The sequence below is a fragment of the Serinus canaria genome, chromosome 7 (genome assembly GCF_022539315.1).
Source record: "Serinus canaria isolate serCan28SL12 chromosome 7, serCan2020, whole genome shotgun sequence".
NCBI classification, from domain to species: Eukaryota; Metazoa; Chordata; class Aves; order Passeriformes; family Fringillidae; genus Serinus; species Serinus canaria.
In genome coordinates, this window is record NC_066321.1 from 20,589,318 (window position 1) to 20,607,923 (window position 18,606).

The window sequence follows — 18,606 nt, forward strand, 5'->3', positions numbered from 1 at the left end:
GTGAGGAAGGGGAGGTCCATTCTGTTTGGGGATGGAGCATGGAGAGAGGGGAAGATTTGAGACACACTGCCATGGGGTGCTCATGGGGCCTTGCTGGTGGTCCTAATTGAATGTACAATAGATTGTCTATTTGAAAGGCCAGCCAACTGTAATGCCAACACAGCCCAAAAAAGAGCAATTAAAAGCAGTTTGATACCCCATCCCTTCTATGTACCCCTATAAAGGGGCTCTCCTGAAGTCCTCACCAGTGCAAAATTGCTCTGTACAGAAGTGGCCCTTCCAGGGTCTGATGGTTTCCTATTTGTGAATGGAGGAGAGGAAAAATACAGCCAAACTCGACCTCTAAAGAACTGGGACAATTTTCATGAAATGAGTGTTAAATTGCTCAGCATTGTCCCGAAGCACAAGGTCCCCAATCACTATCCTGCACCCCCTTTGGGTTTATTAATTTCTAATTCCCATCAGTCTTTCTCCATTGGTGGGGAGACGAGTGGCTTTCACGTTCTCTGGTACAGAACCTTCTCTGCTGTGGAGACAAACCAGAGGCCGACCCTCTCCCCCGGGAGCCCCGGCCGCCCAGCCCGGCCCCTCCCGGGCTGTCCCAGCCCCTCCTCTCCCTTTGTGTCCCCCGGGAGGGCCGGGCTGTGCCCCAGGCTCCCGTGGTGGCTGGTGACAGATGAGCCTGACAGCCTGCCCAGTCCAGGTGACTGAGCATTAGCTCGCCCGAGAGTGCAGGCGCTAAGTAAAGCTCATTCCTAATCCAAATTGCTTTTGATAAGAACAAAAGCTGTGTGCAAATGAATATTTCCATCTTATTTCAAATTCTAGGTTTCAACTGCAATATTAATGCTATTTTACAGTGTAATTTACTTGTAATAATATGTCATTATTGTCATTTTACAGTTTTCTCTTAAAGTAGTAAAGAAAATGTTTTAAAAGGCACAAATAGCTGGAGCACAAATCTCCATTCAGCCTCAGAATCTGTGCTCTCCCATCAGAATGGCACGTAATTGAAAACAATGACATCCCCAATGGGCTAAACACTCCAGTCATTAACTCATTTTTATTTTGGGATAAAAGGGTGTGCTTACAGCTTTTTTCCCAAATAGTAAATATAAATTAAACAGTTCTCTTTCTTTCCCAGAATGGCATCTGCCAGTGAAGCCAGCGATGACCTCTAACACTTTCCAGAAGCACATCCCAAGCCAGCACCTGGTGTTGGACACAAACCTCCTCCAGGTGAGGGGTTCCCCACAACACAGCACATAAAAGGGGGCTTGCAGTAGCAGGAGTGTCCTTATTACCTGGTGACAGGTTCCTGGCCTCCATGTGACTGCACTGCTGGGCTGGTAAGAATCACAGAAAACTCAGGCAGCCTCCAGAGGCCAGGCTGTGAGCCGGGGATGGAGGTGTCACAAGAAGATGCATCACTCCATGGAGATGACACGTGTCACACATGTAACTGTAAACCAGCTGTGTTTCTGTGGATGAAAACTGATGCTCTATTAGTACTCTTGAGGTCTGAGAGAAGCCATCAAAGGCTGTCACAGACTTCTCATCCTTCTCCAGAAGGATTCCCAGCACACTTCCCCCATCAGAAAACGCCCCAGACTGATGAGGTCAAGGCTATTTGAGATCCGATTGGTCAGGAGGGTGCAGGTTACACATCAATTGTCTCCTGCAGGCTGGGACTTTATCTCAGCAGCAACTATTGTGGAGCAGCTGTGAGATTTACACCACATTTCCAAAAATATGATTTCTCAGTGGGATCTCTGTCTGAATTCGTCAGAAAAATATTAAATGGCTGGCAAAACATTAGTAAATAAAAGCAGATCAAGCTGATGTTGTTACAATAACAGATTACATTACTATTCCCTGTCCTTAGGAAAGCCCTGATTAGACCAAGATCCTCATGGGGCCTTATGAATAAGTCAGGAAGGGGCTCTAATGGCCCGGTGTGAGAGCGCGCGAGCCGCAGTGCAGCCAGCGAGGAGCCAGGTGCTCTCAGGAGCAGCCTCCAGCCTGGATGACTAACAGCACTTAGCACAGGGGGGCTGCTGATTTTCTTTAACAATTTGGGACATATTTTCTGCTAATATAAACTAGCAGCCAGGAGAACGCTGTCAGTTTATGACAGCAAAATCTGACCCGTAATCTATTCTCAATCCCTTTATTAGTCATTATCTTTTTGAAGAAGTGTACCTCAGTCTGAATACTCCCCACTACAGAGAAAAGCAACAGACTTTTCTTGTTAATCTCTGTATGGGAAACTCCAATAGCTGAAGTATCCTTCCACTTTTGCAAACACACCTAGCATTGATTGCTGATCTTATATCTTGAAATGCATAATTACTGATCTAAGAGAAAATTACTTTTTGCTTGTGAGTGTCAGGACAGCTCTGAATCCATGAATGACTCACCCTCAGGCACTGGTGTTTAATTTATGAGTTATTTATCTCCTTGCACACACCCCAGCACAAACAATTATACTTAGTAATTTGTTGATCTTATCAAGGCTGTTTGATGTTAGTATTGCTACCTCCAATAACGCTTGTGCTTTGAAACTTAAACAGGATTTATAACCAAATTTGGATACTTTGCACATGATTCATATTACAGGGAAGTTTAACTCTTTGGCAACCAGAGGGTTGTGCATGCACTTTTGAAGAATCTTTTGCTGACAGATTTGGCAAGGTGACCCTTCGGCAGCAGGAGAGCCCCTGGTTAGAGCCAGTTCTGTCCTTACACAGCATGGTGATGTTCAGGACAAGGGAAGCAGCCCCAGCCCATGCCTGGGGCCAGCTGCAGTGCCCTGGTGAGGCCAAAGCCCCCAGTGTTCACATGCTGGTCTGCAGGGTCTTCCCTCAGAGCCTGGCTTGCTCCTGGGAACCCTTTTATATGGGCAACAGCCTTCCTCATTACTGAGCAAGAGCTTTATTAGCCTTTAAACTATGACTTGTTTACTATAAGCCGAGCCCTGTGAGCCCCTCAGCCCAGTGTAACTCCTCTCTGTCAGGTGCAGGTACCAAACCTGGGCTGGATGTGCTCACCTCACGCTGTGCTGGGGGGGCAGGCAGCTCCTCTGAGGCCATGGCCATGGGGCTGAAGGTCCTCACCAAGGGGTTTTCCAAATTGCCCTCATGAACCCTCCTCCCTCCCCCTGCATGCTGCTGTGATCATCACACCAAAATACAGCAAGTGACCTTGGTACCAGAGGTACAGGCAGTGCAGGGATTTCACAGACTCACTGAATGGATTGGGTTGGGCTGGCAGAGACCTCAGAGATGGAATCTGACCCCAAACCTCGGGCAGGGACTCCTTCCATTACACCAGGCTGCTCAAAGCCCCACCCAGCCTGGCCTTGAACACTTCCAGGGATGAGGCATCCACAGCTTCTGCTGCCTCACTACCCTCATAGTGAAAATTTTTTCCCAGTATCTAACCGCAAACTCTCCAGTTTAAAGCCATTGTCCCTTGTTCTGTCCCTACATGCCCTTCTAAAAAATAATTTACCTCAGCTCTTTTGATTCCAGGCTCAAGTACTTGAGGTGTGGTGATGCTGCCTGGGAGGGGTGGAGGGTCTCTGCTGAGGCTGTGGTGGGGCTCTGCAGCCAGTGCTGGGCCTGGGTCACTGGGGATGAAAACATGGTCAACACAGAGCAGCACTTCCTCCATCCCCACTCTTACCAAACAGCCCTTGGTATGTTATTTACCTGTGTTTGGAGAAATCCCCATGCCCAATTTTAAACCTTTTCAATTCCCCTGCAGTGCAGAGCTGCTGCCCCTCAGGGCCCAGCAGAGCCAAAGCCAAGCCTTCCCCTCGCACAGCAGCAGCAGCAGAGCTGCCAAGGGCAGGCAGCCCCCGTGCTGCTGCTCAGCCAGGAACTGCAGGCACTGCCTTTCCGAGACCCAGGGCATGTATTTTGTTAACTTACACGTCCCACACCCTCTTGCAACAGCTGCAGATTTGATTTGCTGTGTGGTTTATCAGTTTCTCTGCTGAGCACACACATTTTGCATGCAGAAAACAGAACTCTGCAGGCATTACCTGCACAGAGCCACAAAGAGCTCTGGTGGCAGCAGACCCGGCCCCGCTCCCGACAGCAGCACACACAGAGGGAGCGTTCCTCACCGTGCAACACACTGCCCCACGTGCCTATTCCATGGACCTGGAATGGGCACTGCCCCTGCAGAGACGGATGCCAAGAAACAACTGCTCCAAAGGCAGCCTTGGAATGCAGAATTTACTGTAAACCTTTCTAAGCCCAACCTGCACACTGCTATTTCAATCCACAGGGATACTCTGATGAACACCATTACTTCGACTTTTTTTAAAGCCTCCAGTGGTTTTCCTGTTTTAATTGAAGTAAAATTATGGAATAGTGTAATCAAACATTTGGAATTAGTATGGAGGGAGCAAAAGCTAAAAGAAGTGATTATTAGTTTTAAACAATTACAAGTTTTTAATGACTTTCTCTGCTTCATCCTCCATGAGTTGAGTCTGTGAGTGGAGAAACAACATGTCTCCTACCCACTGCCACCAAGCCAGTGGCAGTGAAAAGTGTGCTGGCAGATTTCATGGTAGGATGGATAGATTGCACCTGGAGTAGCCTGTGCAGGTTGAAATGCAAAATAAGTTGTGCTTACCTTAAGTTAAATCACAATTCTATTTAAAACAGAATGCTTTACATTTGCTACATATATCTAAATGTTTTAAGGAGCTGTACATCTTGAATGCATAAACCCACTAAGGAGAAACATGGGCTGCACACATTTATCATGGCAGTTGTCACAAGTCACTGGTGATAGAAATAACAGCTTATCAGATTATTCTTTATTTTAATAAAATTCATGATTATTCTAGAATAATTTATTAGCTTCAGTAGTTAGTTAAAAGAACCTAGTTAGACAGCTGAAGAGATAACTATTCAGGCCAATTAATAAACTGAAACATAAAACATTACAGAATATGTATTTTTTTTAATTGTGGTAAACATTTTAAGTTCATTTTCTATATTCAGGATATTGTAGTAGCTTCAAAGAACTCTGTCTACCACAATCAACTTAGTTTGATTTTTAATTATTTTCATTTTTAGAACAGGGAGGTATTATGAAGTATACACAAAGAAATAGAAACAATTCAGGACCATGGGGTTACTTTGGAAGCCAGAACAAATTTCAGCCAGGACAAGAGAACACGTTTCAGTGGGTATTAGTGCAGTGAAGAGGTTACTTCTCTTTCAGCAGCACACATACTCCACTTCTCACTCACCTTTCATTTTGTCTAAAACCCAGCATGAGCCCTTCTCTGGTACAAGCAACTTGCTGACTTCCAAGAGAAACAGGTAGGCTCTGTTTTCTATAGGGTTTGACTTCTAATGCAAGATTTGGCGGTCCTAATCTTTTCTCAATTACGTAGCATCAAAATAACACCAGGAACAAATACTAGCTGTACCAGGGAGATGATACAAAAGAGAATTTCAGGATTCCACAACATCTGAAGCCCTAATTTCTCTGCTCTACAATAGTGTCCCTGCTTCTGCCACCATGAAAACAGGAGATGCTCTTTAAAACAAAATCAACAACTACATGTTGATGTCACCTTTCTCTTTCTCTTTGGTGCAATTAAAGGCATGCTGCCAACAACAAGGCTCGTGGCTGAAGCATGTCTCACTCTCCCAGAAAGGAGCAGTGAGGCTCAAAGGTGGCATCTCCAGGGAATGTCTCCAGCAGGATGTGGCCAGCACTCCCAGGGCGCTGCACACAGTGGGAGGTGAGCTGGTGGCAAGCTGCCTTTTCAAAGTTCCCAGCTAGGGAATTTATCACCAGTACACAAGAGGCCTGGCACACCAACCAAACACAGATAACAAGACCATCTCTCCCAGCCTCGACCCCACGGAACCTGTAGCCGAAACCCCCAGCACAGGGGCACTCAGTCAAAGCCAGGCTGTTTTAAACACACTCAACAGACTGTGAGAAAGGGCAGCTCTGCACCTCACACTGAAAGAACAAACTTGGTTTTATTTTGCCAACACCTTATTTTTCTGTTACCCAGAGTGACCAGCTCTCCTTCATGGTTAAAAAGTAAAGAGGCAAAAAGGCACTCCCAGCTGCAACCTCATTTCAGCAGAACAACTTACCTATCCAGCACAGTGTGACCTCTTCCTTCACAGCACTATCCGTGTGTGGTCTGGCCTGAGAGGACAATGCACAACATCAGAACTACAGCTCCAGCCTGATTTATTAATTTCAAGGCAAGAGCAAAATACTTTTTCAAAATTATTTGAATGAAAAAGCTCCAGTCTCATAGATATCATGATTTTTCTACATGTATTTCCTCTCTCTAGTAAAAATAATTTATGCTGCCATCATTATTATCCTTAGTATCATCTTTCAGTGAATGTCCATCTACAAATTCATTAACTTTTTTGAGACAAATCATTGGCATCCTAATCTTCTGATTCCAATGAAAGACTCACTTTCAAGATACAATTGCAGCTGCCCCACACTGCCAGTTACTGTATCATACACGTCTTAAAATTCTGTAATCAGCATCCACCAGGTGCCGTATCGCATTCAGCACACCACAGTCAGTCAATACAGACATCCCCAAACACACCAAGGCTGGTTTTGTCAAATGTTTTATTGAGTGTAGACATCTGGAGTACTGTAAAACATGCATTATCTGTAGATTCAAAAAGGAGCAAGCCACATTGTCCTCACTGTCAAACGTGTCAGGCTTGGCATACATGATGGAGATTAATGAAGTATCATGAGAGTAATATGGTTCCCGAAAAGCTTCTACAATTTGGAGTAGGGTCTTAATCGTTTGAAATGCAAAGCTGTTCACATTTAGTGAACTTGCATGTTTGCTGGAGGTGCCATATTTTAATTCAAAACAAACAAGAATAATTTCACTGGGGGGAAGGGAGGTTCCCTAGGTAGAAACTGTATGCTTTTTGTTTCCAGATATTCCAATTCCAAATAAAAATTCATATGCTTTTTGAAGCAGCACAGTTCATTTCTGAGCGAACAATCTGGTATTCATTTCTTCTTGGGTTGTTGAGGTGTATTAAATTTAAAGAAGATAATATCTCCATCCTCCACTATGTAATTTCTGCCTTGTTGTCTGTATTTTCCAGCAGCCTGTAAATAGAACAGACAAAAGGAAAATCAGTTACTTCATTAGACATTTTATAGTATTTTCAAATGGCAATTATTTAAATACATTTTGGTTAAGAGATGGTAATACTTCAGCTTCAGAGTTTGACAGTCACAATACTACTCAGTTTGACATCACTTGGTTTGACATATATATAAAATAAATATAAAAGTAATTTAGCCTCCACAGGATCTGTAGTGCTAAAATGCACCTGCATTATATAGTGGTAGAGCCTGGCAAGATAAAGGACACTAAAACAGTTCCTTTTTTTCTTTTTTCTATTTGGCTTTCTTTTCCTTCACCTGAAAGCCCTGCAGATGGCAAACACTGGTGGCAGGAATGGAAAGGGCGGCCAGCGGGTACGTGCCACGGCTCCCGTGCCCCAAGCCGCCAGATACAGGGGTGCTGTCCCCACTGACCATGGGGACACCCTGCAAAGGCCACAGCTGTGCCTGGCTCGGGCTGCCAGCGGGGCTCTCTTGTCTGCTGGCACCCACACAATGAAGGGCTGAGGAGCACAAAATGCAGGCTTAGCTCTTCTGTAAGAAATTTCCTTTAGAAGGCATTTGCTTCAGAAGGACAGACAGCAGAGCAGATAGGCTGTGAAACCAGGATAGAGGAAAAGGCATATGGACCAAAGACATGAAAAGAAAGTTCGTTATTAAAATGCTGTACTTGAGGAGAGCAGAAAATAGGCAAGGAATCTATTAAATATCAGTACTTTCTGCATTACAATTTATTATTCTATTTTTCTACTGTTATCTCATCGTAATTAAACCCAGTATTAGAGAGGCTGTGGCATTAGGCCTGACAGGCTGGGCGGGAGGTGGTCTGCAGAAGCATTTATCTTGAAAAGTGTCTACAATATGGAAAAGTTGAGAGCTTCTGCTTTAGTTCAATAACCATTCCTGTTTTGAAGTTTTCTCTTGCAGGAGAAAGTGCTTCCATGCAAGACCTCACTGTGCCATTATTCTCAATGACACTATCACAGTGGTGGCATGCTAAGATCCCATTACAGGAAAGCTGTTAACTAATGACCTTAGTTGCTGTAGAACAGATCAGATTAATGGTACACAGTTAACTCAGACACCTTTCTTTCACAAAACCTGCTCTGTAAAGCAGCCCATTTCCCCATATCGCTGCCTAGAAATTTAGAGGCTCGGTAACTTTGTTGCCACCATACCTTATTTTAATGTGGTTCCCAGGGATGCTTACCTATGGAAAACAGCGGTTAAGATAGCCCTGACAATAAATATATACTGAAACAGTAATTGACCTTACCCACATGACATTATTGATACATAAGAAATAGTACTTTGCAAATGTTTTCCTATTTCTTTCCCCTGGAAATCTGTTTAGACTGTAAAAGGTTTCAAGTTCTTTCCTTTGAACGTGCTAAGAACACCTGAAGTCAAGAGTAATTAGACAAATTCATGGCATAAATACTAATAAAACAGTGCTGTAAAAATCATCAGAAAACATAAGCTGCAGGCACAGGTACAGAAACATTTTACAGTTGAATACATTTATTACTCACAAATATTTGTAGAAAAAAACTGTCCTCCACAAAGTAATACAACATATTTTTTTAGTACAGTAGTGCACACTATCAGTGTGGCATAGACTTCTTTAATTAAATACATTTTGATACACTAATGTAAGTTTATGTATTTTTGTTACCAGTTTACAGTTAATTAAAAGTGACAGTGTTCCTTTAAATTCTCTAGAGACCATTTAATCCATTTCCATTGCTATCAGAAACACTGGTTGAAAAAATCAATACCCATTTGTGAATCTTGAGTATGTATTAAACAAGACACGTCTAACCAGTTCATTTGCACTTGAAAGCAGCCATCTGTAGAAGCCAGCTTTGCCTAAGCAGATATGATTGCTAATAATGTGATATCCCTGTAGACTACAAAGCCCACACAGAGCTATTCAGTGTATAGTTCACAGCACTGGCACTAAATTAGTTATGCTGTACTGGTGTTAAACACACACAAAATCAAACTTAAAAATCGATCAACTTGATAACATACAATGCAAGCAACTCCCATTACCACTGTTATTTAAGATGACTCCTACAAGCACCTAAATTTAATTTTGAAATTTACCAGCAATATAAAAGCAATTAGCATTGTCTATGGCATGAAACATTGTATTAAATGCAAATTAGAAAAGACCAGAGGAATATGACACTTTATTGTAAGAACAAGGGTTTTTTTCCCCAACCTTGACTTTAAAACTGAGTAACAAATGCAAATCTGCTTGTTTTACATCTATGTCATAACAATAAAAATTTAATCATTAAATATGATTCGAGCATGGAACTTTCATTTTTAGAATCTCACATTGTGAAAACCAAATAAAAATATACAAGCAAAATACTGATTAATTTATTAGATTTTAACTGATGCAGCCTCTCAGGGAAAACACTCATATTTGAGCATCAAAAACTGATGGTGCCAAAATTTGAATCTGTTACGTAAAGTGGTTTCTGACTGCAGAATATTAGATTTATTTATAGCTGTGGCTTCCCTTTACAACTACAACTCTACTTCCCTTTTCATAAAGCAGTTCACATGCCGCAACGAACCAATTATATGGGATTTTTTCCCCTCACTTCCTGGGGTTCAAACAAACCTATTAAAGTCCCGCTGCTCAGTATGATCTTCCTTAGTGATACCACTGAGAATAGGCTGAATTTGAAATCATAGTTTTGCATACCTTTCAAGCTATCAAATAGCAAACAATAAAGCCGAACCTTTTAAATTCTTTAACACATTATTGTGTGTAGAAACCTTCAAATACTGAGATTGAGTAAATCAAACTAATGTGCTTTGTAATTGCAATTTCATAAAATACAAATCTTAAGAAAATGTCAGAAGTGCCAATCGAGAAATCAAATGTATATGAAATAAAGGTAAGTTTTTCTGCTTAGAAAGAAGAAGGAAATAACGCATTAGCAACGCAGAGAAGAACAGCTTTCGTTATGACATTTTTTGCCAAGTACAAGTTCATTTCATACTTAATAACGTCAAATCAGATATAATTTGTCAGCTCTAAAAGGGCACAACTTTGGGCACCCGAGCAGTCTCTGCCCTCTAGTGTTGAAAAAGCAGATGAAACTCTTCACAACACAAGTGTCACCACAAAGAAGAGCAAGTTCAAGCAGAAAAGTTTTCCATTAAATACCTTTACTGTCTATTCAGCACTAGTAGCCTCCCTGAACGACCAAAGCAAAGTATGGCATTTTTGATTAAGACATCCAAGGGCAATTGAATAAAATACTGAAATGGTAAATCTTAAGATCCTAATTATTCTTATCAGAGCCTTGAAGTAGAACCCACTAATCCTGAAAAAAGGGTACCATTTTATAATATAATATTTTCTTAACCATTTGCATCTGACATTTTTAGTACCTCTCTTCAAAACAAGATGACACATTTTTAGAAGAAACAGATTTTTCTGTTTCATGTTTCCCTTTAGAAGTGATTCAAAAAATCTCTTGCATCTTAAAAACCTGATTTTTCAAAAACAAGTCAGTTTTAAAGCTTATTAAATTCTGAACACAAATATGTGAACAGAGAGAAAAAACACCCCAACACATTAGCATGACATTTAGTCTTAGTGCTGACATGTAGTCCATGCACTGTTATATCTTGGGTACTGAAATAGTTGCATTCCTGTCCAGTAAGTTGGTGCATTTGAACTCTTTCTTAAGTAAAAGATGAAAATGGATTTTGGACTATTGCTAGAAGTGACTGAAGATTCACTTAGCATTAAGAACTTTTTTCCCAGTGAAAATTCAGATTTGAAATGGAAGAACGGAACATTTGGAGTGAAAAAGTGGGGAGCTCACCTTGACAGCAGCCTCTGAACCTCCTTCTTTAAAATCTTCATATTTCATTACTTCAGCCATAATGAATCCCTTTTCAAAATCTGTGTGAATCTTCCCTGCTGCCTGAGGAGCCTTCGTCCCTTTCTGTCAAATGAAAGACAAGAAGAAAATTAATTGCATTTAAGAAGATTGATTGCAGGAAAGAGGTTTCTCCTTTTTTATATGCTTTAAGGTTCTGCTGAAACTTTGTTTCGTATCAGCTAAAATGCCACACATGCAGCTGGGCGATCCTCAGTACTGGGGCACAGAGAGAGCCTTGGTCACAGATAAACCAACCGACATTAAAGAGCAGCAGCTTTGTTTTTCCTAACAGCTATCAACAGCAGTATTGATTTTAGAAGCTATGACTGTGTTTTGTTGTGAGATTCACTTCAACCCCTAGCTTTCTACACAGAAAGCGAGAAAGATAAAGATTTTTAAATAACTCTAAAATCTGAATTACTCAAGAGTTTCACTTGCATCCAAATAATTTCAATTAAAAATAACATTCATGGTGAACAACATTCACAATGAGAAATGACGTATGGATGTCAAGCCATACACATTAGCTTATTTTTCTTTCAGAATAATTTTTACTAAGTTTGACATAGAACAAACTGAGTATTCTTACCAAAACATCAACAATGAATCACTAAAAAAAAAAAAATTGCCGACAACTATACGATAATTTAAGTTTATGCAATAGAGGAGAATGCATTATAGCTGCATGCTTTAAATTACAAGGACATACATTCTGTGCACACACAACCATGGAGAGAAATTTGAGCAATAATGGTGACCCAAAGGCTGCTTAATAAAGCATGTTAAAGTGCTAAGGAGTCTGACACTGTAAAGCACAGTTTTTACAATAAAAGATGTATTGGGTTAATATGGCTACTCACTGATGCTTACCTGACTAAGTATCTTTGCACATTAAATCAAAGATACTCACAATCAGTCTTAAGATAAACCAGCTTTCAAATTCTCTAATAAAGAGAAAGCACTTCTACTGAAAAAAGTGGAATTTCACAATATGCTTTTAAAAACTGTGGCAAGAATCAGAACAAAAACCTGCTTTTATATTATTTTGGTAGCTGTTTTAGGGACTTTAGCAAGCAGTTATCATGTAAAGAGAGGTGAGAAAAAAAAGCTAAAAAACCCCACACATGCTTTTAAGAAAATAAGTTTAATGTGCTAAAACACATACACAAACATCTGTAGCAGTACCATTAAAAATATAAATTTACAGGAAATTATGTTGATTAATGAAAACAAATTAATTCCAATGAATGAAATTAAATACAGCACTGAAACTCATTGCACAGCCCTAAATACACTGATGCAAAAAATACCAGCTCAAAGACTGAACTGTGCCTCAAAAAGTTGACATCGTTGTAATTTTTAAGAGTTTGCAAGTGTACACATTTCAAAATTTTTTTTCTATATTGATCTTTATATTGCAACGTATTTACATTCAAAGGCAAACCACTACAGCTCAGCTCTTACTGTCCTCTGGGAATAAATCTAATAAATCAGTTGATGTCCATGGCTATAACCATTCTACATCAATATTTAAAATACACAATATTGTTTTAGACATTACATAAGTTGCCAGATAAACACATAAAACTACCAAAATAAACTAGGTCTAAATACTAAAGTCAGTAAAAGACCTGAATTACTGCGCACTGATTTTAGGATTTGGAGCCCAACTGTGTATCCACGAGGAATATAATGACGTTATATTGCTTTTATTGCTAAAATGTAATCCCAGCAAAGCACAGGAGGAATGAACCATCCGCAACCCAAACAAACTTAGTGAATACAAAATGAAAAGCAACATCAATTTCACTGCAGACAAACCCAGTCACACAGATTAAGCAAGCACAATACTGGTACGTCTTATCTCTGACCACAGGAGGAGGGTAGACAGATTCTACAGGATGAAGAAATTCAGACTATGTAATAGGCAGAATCAATTGTTACCTGCCTCAATCAATGCAGCTCCACTTTCACTGTTCAGCAGCTCACAAATAATTAAAGTTATCCTGGACAAAAACCTCATCTGTAATGACTAGCTAACCGCCACCATGACAAACTTCAAAGTCAGTGATATCAATCTGAATTCAATAGTGTGGAACTGGATAGAGCTGATGAATAAGTATGAATCTTACCCTGATGGTCCATGCACGCACTTCATCTGGGCCTGCAGTGAAAAAGTATTCTAGTTGGAGTGCTGCATATCCAGCCTTAATGATCTTTGCTAAAGCACTGAAAAAAAAAAAAGGGGGGAAGGAATCCAATTCATTCAGCACATACACATAAAACAGCTAAATGCGCCAAGTAATCAATTTATGTGGAAAGACATCACATATTTTGAAGATATCAGGTCTACTTTTAAACAGAGCAATAATTGCAGTAGCCTTTTACTTTGAACTCTCCTCAAAAGAACTACTCTTTTACTGAAAAATCATAAAGATAAGTATTTTGATTTGTTTATTTGGCAACCTACAGAAACACGGGATAAATATAAATCACCCTATCAGGCAGCATCTTGTCTCGTGCAATTTTCAGGACTCCAGGTCATGAAAGTCTATCTGTTTGACTGAAATTCAATATTGAAACAATTTATTACAGTTCCTCAGTAAATTATGGCAAAATTTTCTCCACTGTCCTATTCCTCATAGATGACGAAACAGTTTTGGTGATCATTCCTTCTCAAAAATATACATAACTAATACCTATGTTATAATTAAAACACTGTACAGAGATGACAGATGACAGTTAAAAACTTAATTTAAAATAAATCTTTTCACTCTGTCTCATGGTAAAGAAAGGAGAAGATTCTCTCTTTATAATGGTAATTACTCTGTCATTTATTATTCTATCAGCGCAAGCAATTAAATTACTGCAAGGAAATAGTTGATAATAAAGTGTAGGGAAAATGAATGCTAATTAACCTTTGTGTCATGTTCTCTTCCAGATACTTCTGTTTCTCCTCAGCACTCATATCTTGCAACTTGAGTTCCAAGGCCCCACTAAAAGGAATGACCAAAGCTCCCGGGTCGTGCTTGTCCACCCACTCTTTAATTTTTATCAACCTGTAGACAACAAAGGGCACAACATTATCTTGTAGTGCATGCATGGCTGTACCACATTCATTATTATCAAGTAGCACATACATATTCATAAGAATTGCACGGATTTATGATGCCATCTTTTTGTGTATTGCTTTCCAAGGTCAAGGCATTAACAGGCAGCAATTGCTTCAGGTGTACTCCATTAACATTTCACTGTTTCCTGGTTTCTGTTTGGCATTTAATCTACAGAAATAGGCATAATTTGGGACAATAACTAGGAGTTTGGTAGAGGTTAAATACTTGCAATCTAAAAAGTGAATAAGACTTTCTGAGAGAAAAATGCACTTTCAAGAATTATGTTTATCAAATGTGGTAAAACTGAGGGCCTTCAGTTTTTCCTGAGTTTTTTTAAATTAAAAAAAAAGGCATCTCAGTAGCTAAGACTGCTGATACTGGCAGATAGGAAAGAACACTACACACCTATATAGCAAGCTGCACGTGCTTTTTCTGCATATTGATCCTGGAGTATGCCATGGCTGATCAACACAGTTCCATGTTTCTACTGGTTTTTCCCACCCTTCTACTGTTGTCCCAGGACAAAGCTTCTGGCTACTATACAGCGATTATTTTCAAATAAAGAAAAAAATTTCCTATTCATCTTCAATACCTGGCAGCATTTACAATAGCTTGCTGTGCATAATTTCTTTTAATTGAATGAAACAACACATTTAGAGCTAAAAACTTAGGCTGTTAGTTTTTGAATGTTAATTACCCCACTAAAGTGAATAACCCTGTCCCAGGGTACATCAGGCACAGCATCGCCAGCCAGGCAAGGGATGTGATTATCCCACTCTGCTTTGGGGCAGCCTCACCTCCAGTTCTGGGGGAAGTTTTTGGTGCCACAATGTAAGAAGGTTGTAAATCTCTTTGAGAGTGTCCAAAGGAGAGCAACAGAGATAGTGAAGGGCCTTAAAGAGGAGCTGTGTGAGGAGCAGCTGAGTGCAGTTGGTCTGTTCAGCCTGGAGGAGACTGAGGGGAGACCTCACTGCAGCTACAGCTTCCTGTGAGGGGAAGAGGAGGGGCAGCACTGATCTCTTCTCTTGGTGACCAGGGACAGGACCCGAGGGAATGGCCTGAAGTCGTGTCAGGGGAGGTTTAGGTCGGGTGTTCGAAAAAGTTTCTTCACCCAGATGGACAATGCTCTCAGGCCCTTTTGTGCAGGGTCAGGAGCTGGACTCAATGATCCTTTTAAGTCCCATCCAACTCAAAATATTCTGTGATTCTGTGAAAACTTTAGAGCAGTAAATGTTGTTTAAAAAATCTTTAAACGCAAGCATCAGATTCATGACTGCAAGTATTTATTGTAAGTTTAAGGGAGACATTTATAAATTACCTGGGAGGAGTCCACTACTGGTAATAGGAAGGACACTATTTCTAAACATGAATGAATGGTAAGAATGACAGCTCTATGCTCAGCAAGCAAACACAGGAGCCATGGGAATAATTCCTGTACATGAATAATCAAATCATAAAACACAGCACTTTGGGTGCCAGCAATGTTTCAGACCTGAGGCACCCACCATACAGCACAGGGCTTTATGCTTGCTGGGTTCTTTTTCTTAGTCCTGCTAATCTGTAAGATTTAGACTAAGGTTTTAGCTGCTATTATACTAAAGTGCTTTGAAACTGTGGCCGGCAAACCTTTAAATAATCAATGCAAATGTCACTTCAGAAAAAAATGAACTCAACCACAAGTTCATCAACACACATTTGTCAGAGAAAATAGCAGGGGATCAGAGCTATTATGAGATTAAGTGCATGGCCGACTGAGTAGGGTTTTAGATGGTACAAAGAATATAGAAGTTCACTCAACAGTTTTCACACATTTGTTATATAAGGCTGGTCTTCTATCATTTACTTATGTAAATACCTTGTCAGTGTTTTTCAATCCTCATTACACTAATCTTTTCTTGCCTCCAGTTACCCAGTGAAAACATAGTTGGGTATCCAGGACTGATACCGAAACACTACTGCCTTCAGAAACATCTGAACTGAAAATCACAATTAAGGTGTGTTTCATTTAACAGCATTTGTGTGACATTTAACAGCATTTCTAAAACTAACATTTCCAGTTGACTAATTCATTCTGGCTAACAAATTTGGTACCGAATTTCAGAGCTTTTAAATGCCAACATTTTACAGAAAATATATCTCAAAATGAATCTACAACTCATAAGCATACTTCAACACATATGTGTACATCCTTTATAGATGCCTTTTTTAAGGAATTATCTAATACTGGTCTCCAGCCTAACTAAATAATGTGCCAAGAGAAGAAAGATGCAATGAAACGTGTAAACCTGAAAAAGTGAAATGAGCAGGAAAGTAATGTCAAAAATCTGATTCAAATTCTGTTTGGTAAATATGGTCATCATAACTAATAAACTAAGAACTATTGTGGAACAACAAGATAAGAAATAATTACTTTGGCTAAAACACCAATTCAGAATAATAATAGTCTTAGACTGTCATTTTAACAGCTTTTCTATTGAGTCCTTAGAGGGATTATTTGCATTCCTCAGGTATTCTATTGTACGATTCAGATGAATAAAGACTTACAAATCATTCCTCTACCGCCAGTGTGAGACTTTGATCCAGTGAATACACCATTGTACCTTAACTATAATTGGCAAAAAACCTGACAGTGTAGAGCATCACAAGCTTAATAACAAAGGAGAATATCTCAAAGTGTTGACAGACGATCTTCATAATGCAGGAGCAAAGCTGGTACATTTTACCAATAAATGAGCACTGAGGTCTAAAGGTCTCTGAAGTGACTGACATCAGACCTGCTACAGCCTCACTACAAGAATAAGGTAGTGCATCCCACTCTGTACAGGCAGGTTCTCTGCCCGAGTCTTTTAATTTTGTGACTTTCAGTGTCACGGGAATTAGTAAAAAGTACCAAGGAATTCCCATAAATGTGATCAAAATAAAGAAAATACACAAAAAGTAAACATTCAAATATAAATATTGATCTATTTCTAATTCACGTTTTTCCCAAAGTAGAATGTTTAACTAATAATCAGTAAAATAACAGTGCATGTTTGCCTTCCTGTTACAGATAATCAAGTGTGCCAAGCAGAACAAAATGGTCTTAACAAATGGTAACAATTAATGTCAAAGTCTGTTTTATTTGAGCACATAATTTTTACAAAGAAAATGATGTATGGCTGTAAAAGGACAGCAATAGTACACTCATTTTGGGCCTTTGTTAAGATAAGCAAATTCCAGAGTGTCTCTCCATTATTTCATGCTATACTTGAAAATGAATAATGAAAAGTATTAGATTTTATGCTTAAAGATTTTTAATACTTAAAAACCCCACTGCACCCTAAAATGTAACAAAATGAAAAGTAAAAAAGCAAAAAGTAGAACTGACAGCACCAATGACCATGATTAACAGCTGAAACTACTTTAAGAAATGAGGAACTGCTCAAGATGAAAACCCTTCGTAACAAAGTAAACCAAAAACTAAGTGAAAACAGTATAAGAGTGGGATTTCTGTGACATCCAACAGACTTTCCTGACTGGGGTAGCTTGGTTCCTCCCTTCCCTGTGGAGAGGAGTGTGCCAACAGCAGCTACAGAGGGTTCCTCAATTGAAGCCTGATTGATGCCAGAAAACAGACAAAATACCTTTCTGGGGGAAAAAACACAGACTGAAGAGACAGCAAGACATCCATTCATTCTGTGATGGCAAGCAGAAAAGCATATTATGACTGTGTAAAAGCCTGACACAAGAACAAAACCAAGGCAAGTGCAAAACCAGACCTCATCAACTAGCAAGTGAAGGCAGCACTCAAATTTCTGATCAGGGAAAACACTAAAGAGGAATTCAGATGCTCATTTCCACCTAACACTGTGCCTGTTGCTTGATAAAGGGATAAGGAATATCAGCAGCATATCCAGTAAGCCACAGGGGCCAGTGACTTCAAGTGCAGAGGGATCAGAACAACTACCAGAGTAAACTCCTGATACTAAATCAGGATGCAAAAGACCTTGGAGAAAGGTTTAAAAATGATGGAGCTCACTGAGAAGGCCAATAAGCAAAGAGCACCAGAAATGGGAGTTGTACAGAAGGGGGGGCCTTCACTTTAAAATGGTGATGCTTACTGAGGCAGAAAAAACCAAAACCTGCAGCCAACCAAAATAAAAAGGTATAAAAGTTGCAGAAGGTACATTACCTACAAATCAATATTTGAGAGAGTTTCACATGAGAGATCCAGCTGGGAACAGAGAGTTCAGATGGAAATCTGAAGTAGTGATGGAAGAGAGAAGCTGCAGAGAAAGCTTAAGCTCAGGGGACACCTGCAAGACAAGATGATCTGAAAAACTGACCCTTGAGAAGAAAGGTGATCTGTGAAAGTATGCTTTTGTACCAAAAAACTATCTAACTAATGGAAGAGAAACAATTGTTTTTCT

General features: G+C 39.9%; 1 protein-coding gene across 3 annotated transcripts in view; it reads right to left on the reverse strand.

Annotated features, from left to right (window-relative positions):
* Positions 1–6,625: 6,625 nt before the first annotated feature.
* The window catches only part of OLA1 (Obg like ATPase 1), a 90,319-nt gene continuing 78,338 nt past the window's right edge, over positions 6,626–18,606 (reverse strand). For all 3 annotated transcript variants that reach the window (XM_009088003.4, XM_050976884.1, XM_030241840.2), the window contains 4 exons: positions 14,003–14,143; positions 13,217–13,313; positions 11,025–11,147; positions 6,626–7,146 (listed from right to left, as the gene is read on the reverse strand). In XM_009088003.4, the coding sequence (XP_009086251.1) occupies positions 7,045–7,146; positions 11,025–11,147; positions 13,217–13,313; positions 14,003–14,143 (463 nt within the window). In that variant the 3' untranslated portion in view covers positions 6,626–7,044. The remainder of the gene's footprint in view (positions 7,147–11,024; positions 11,148–13,216; positions 13,314–14,002; positions 14,144–18,606) is intronic.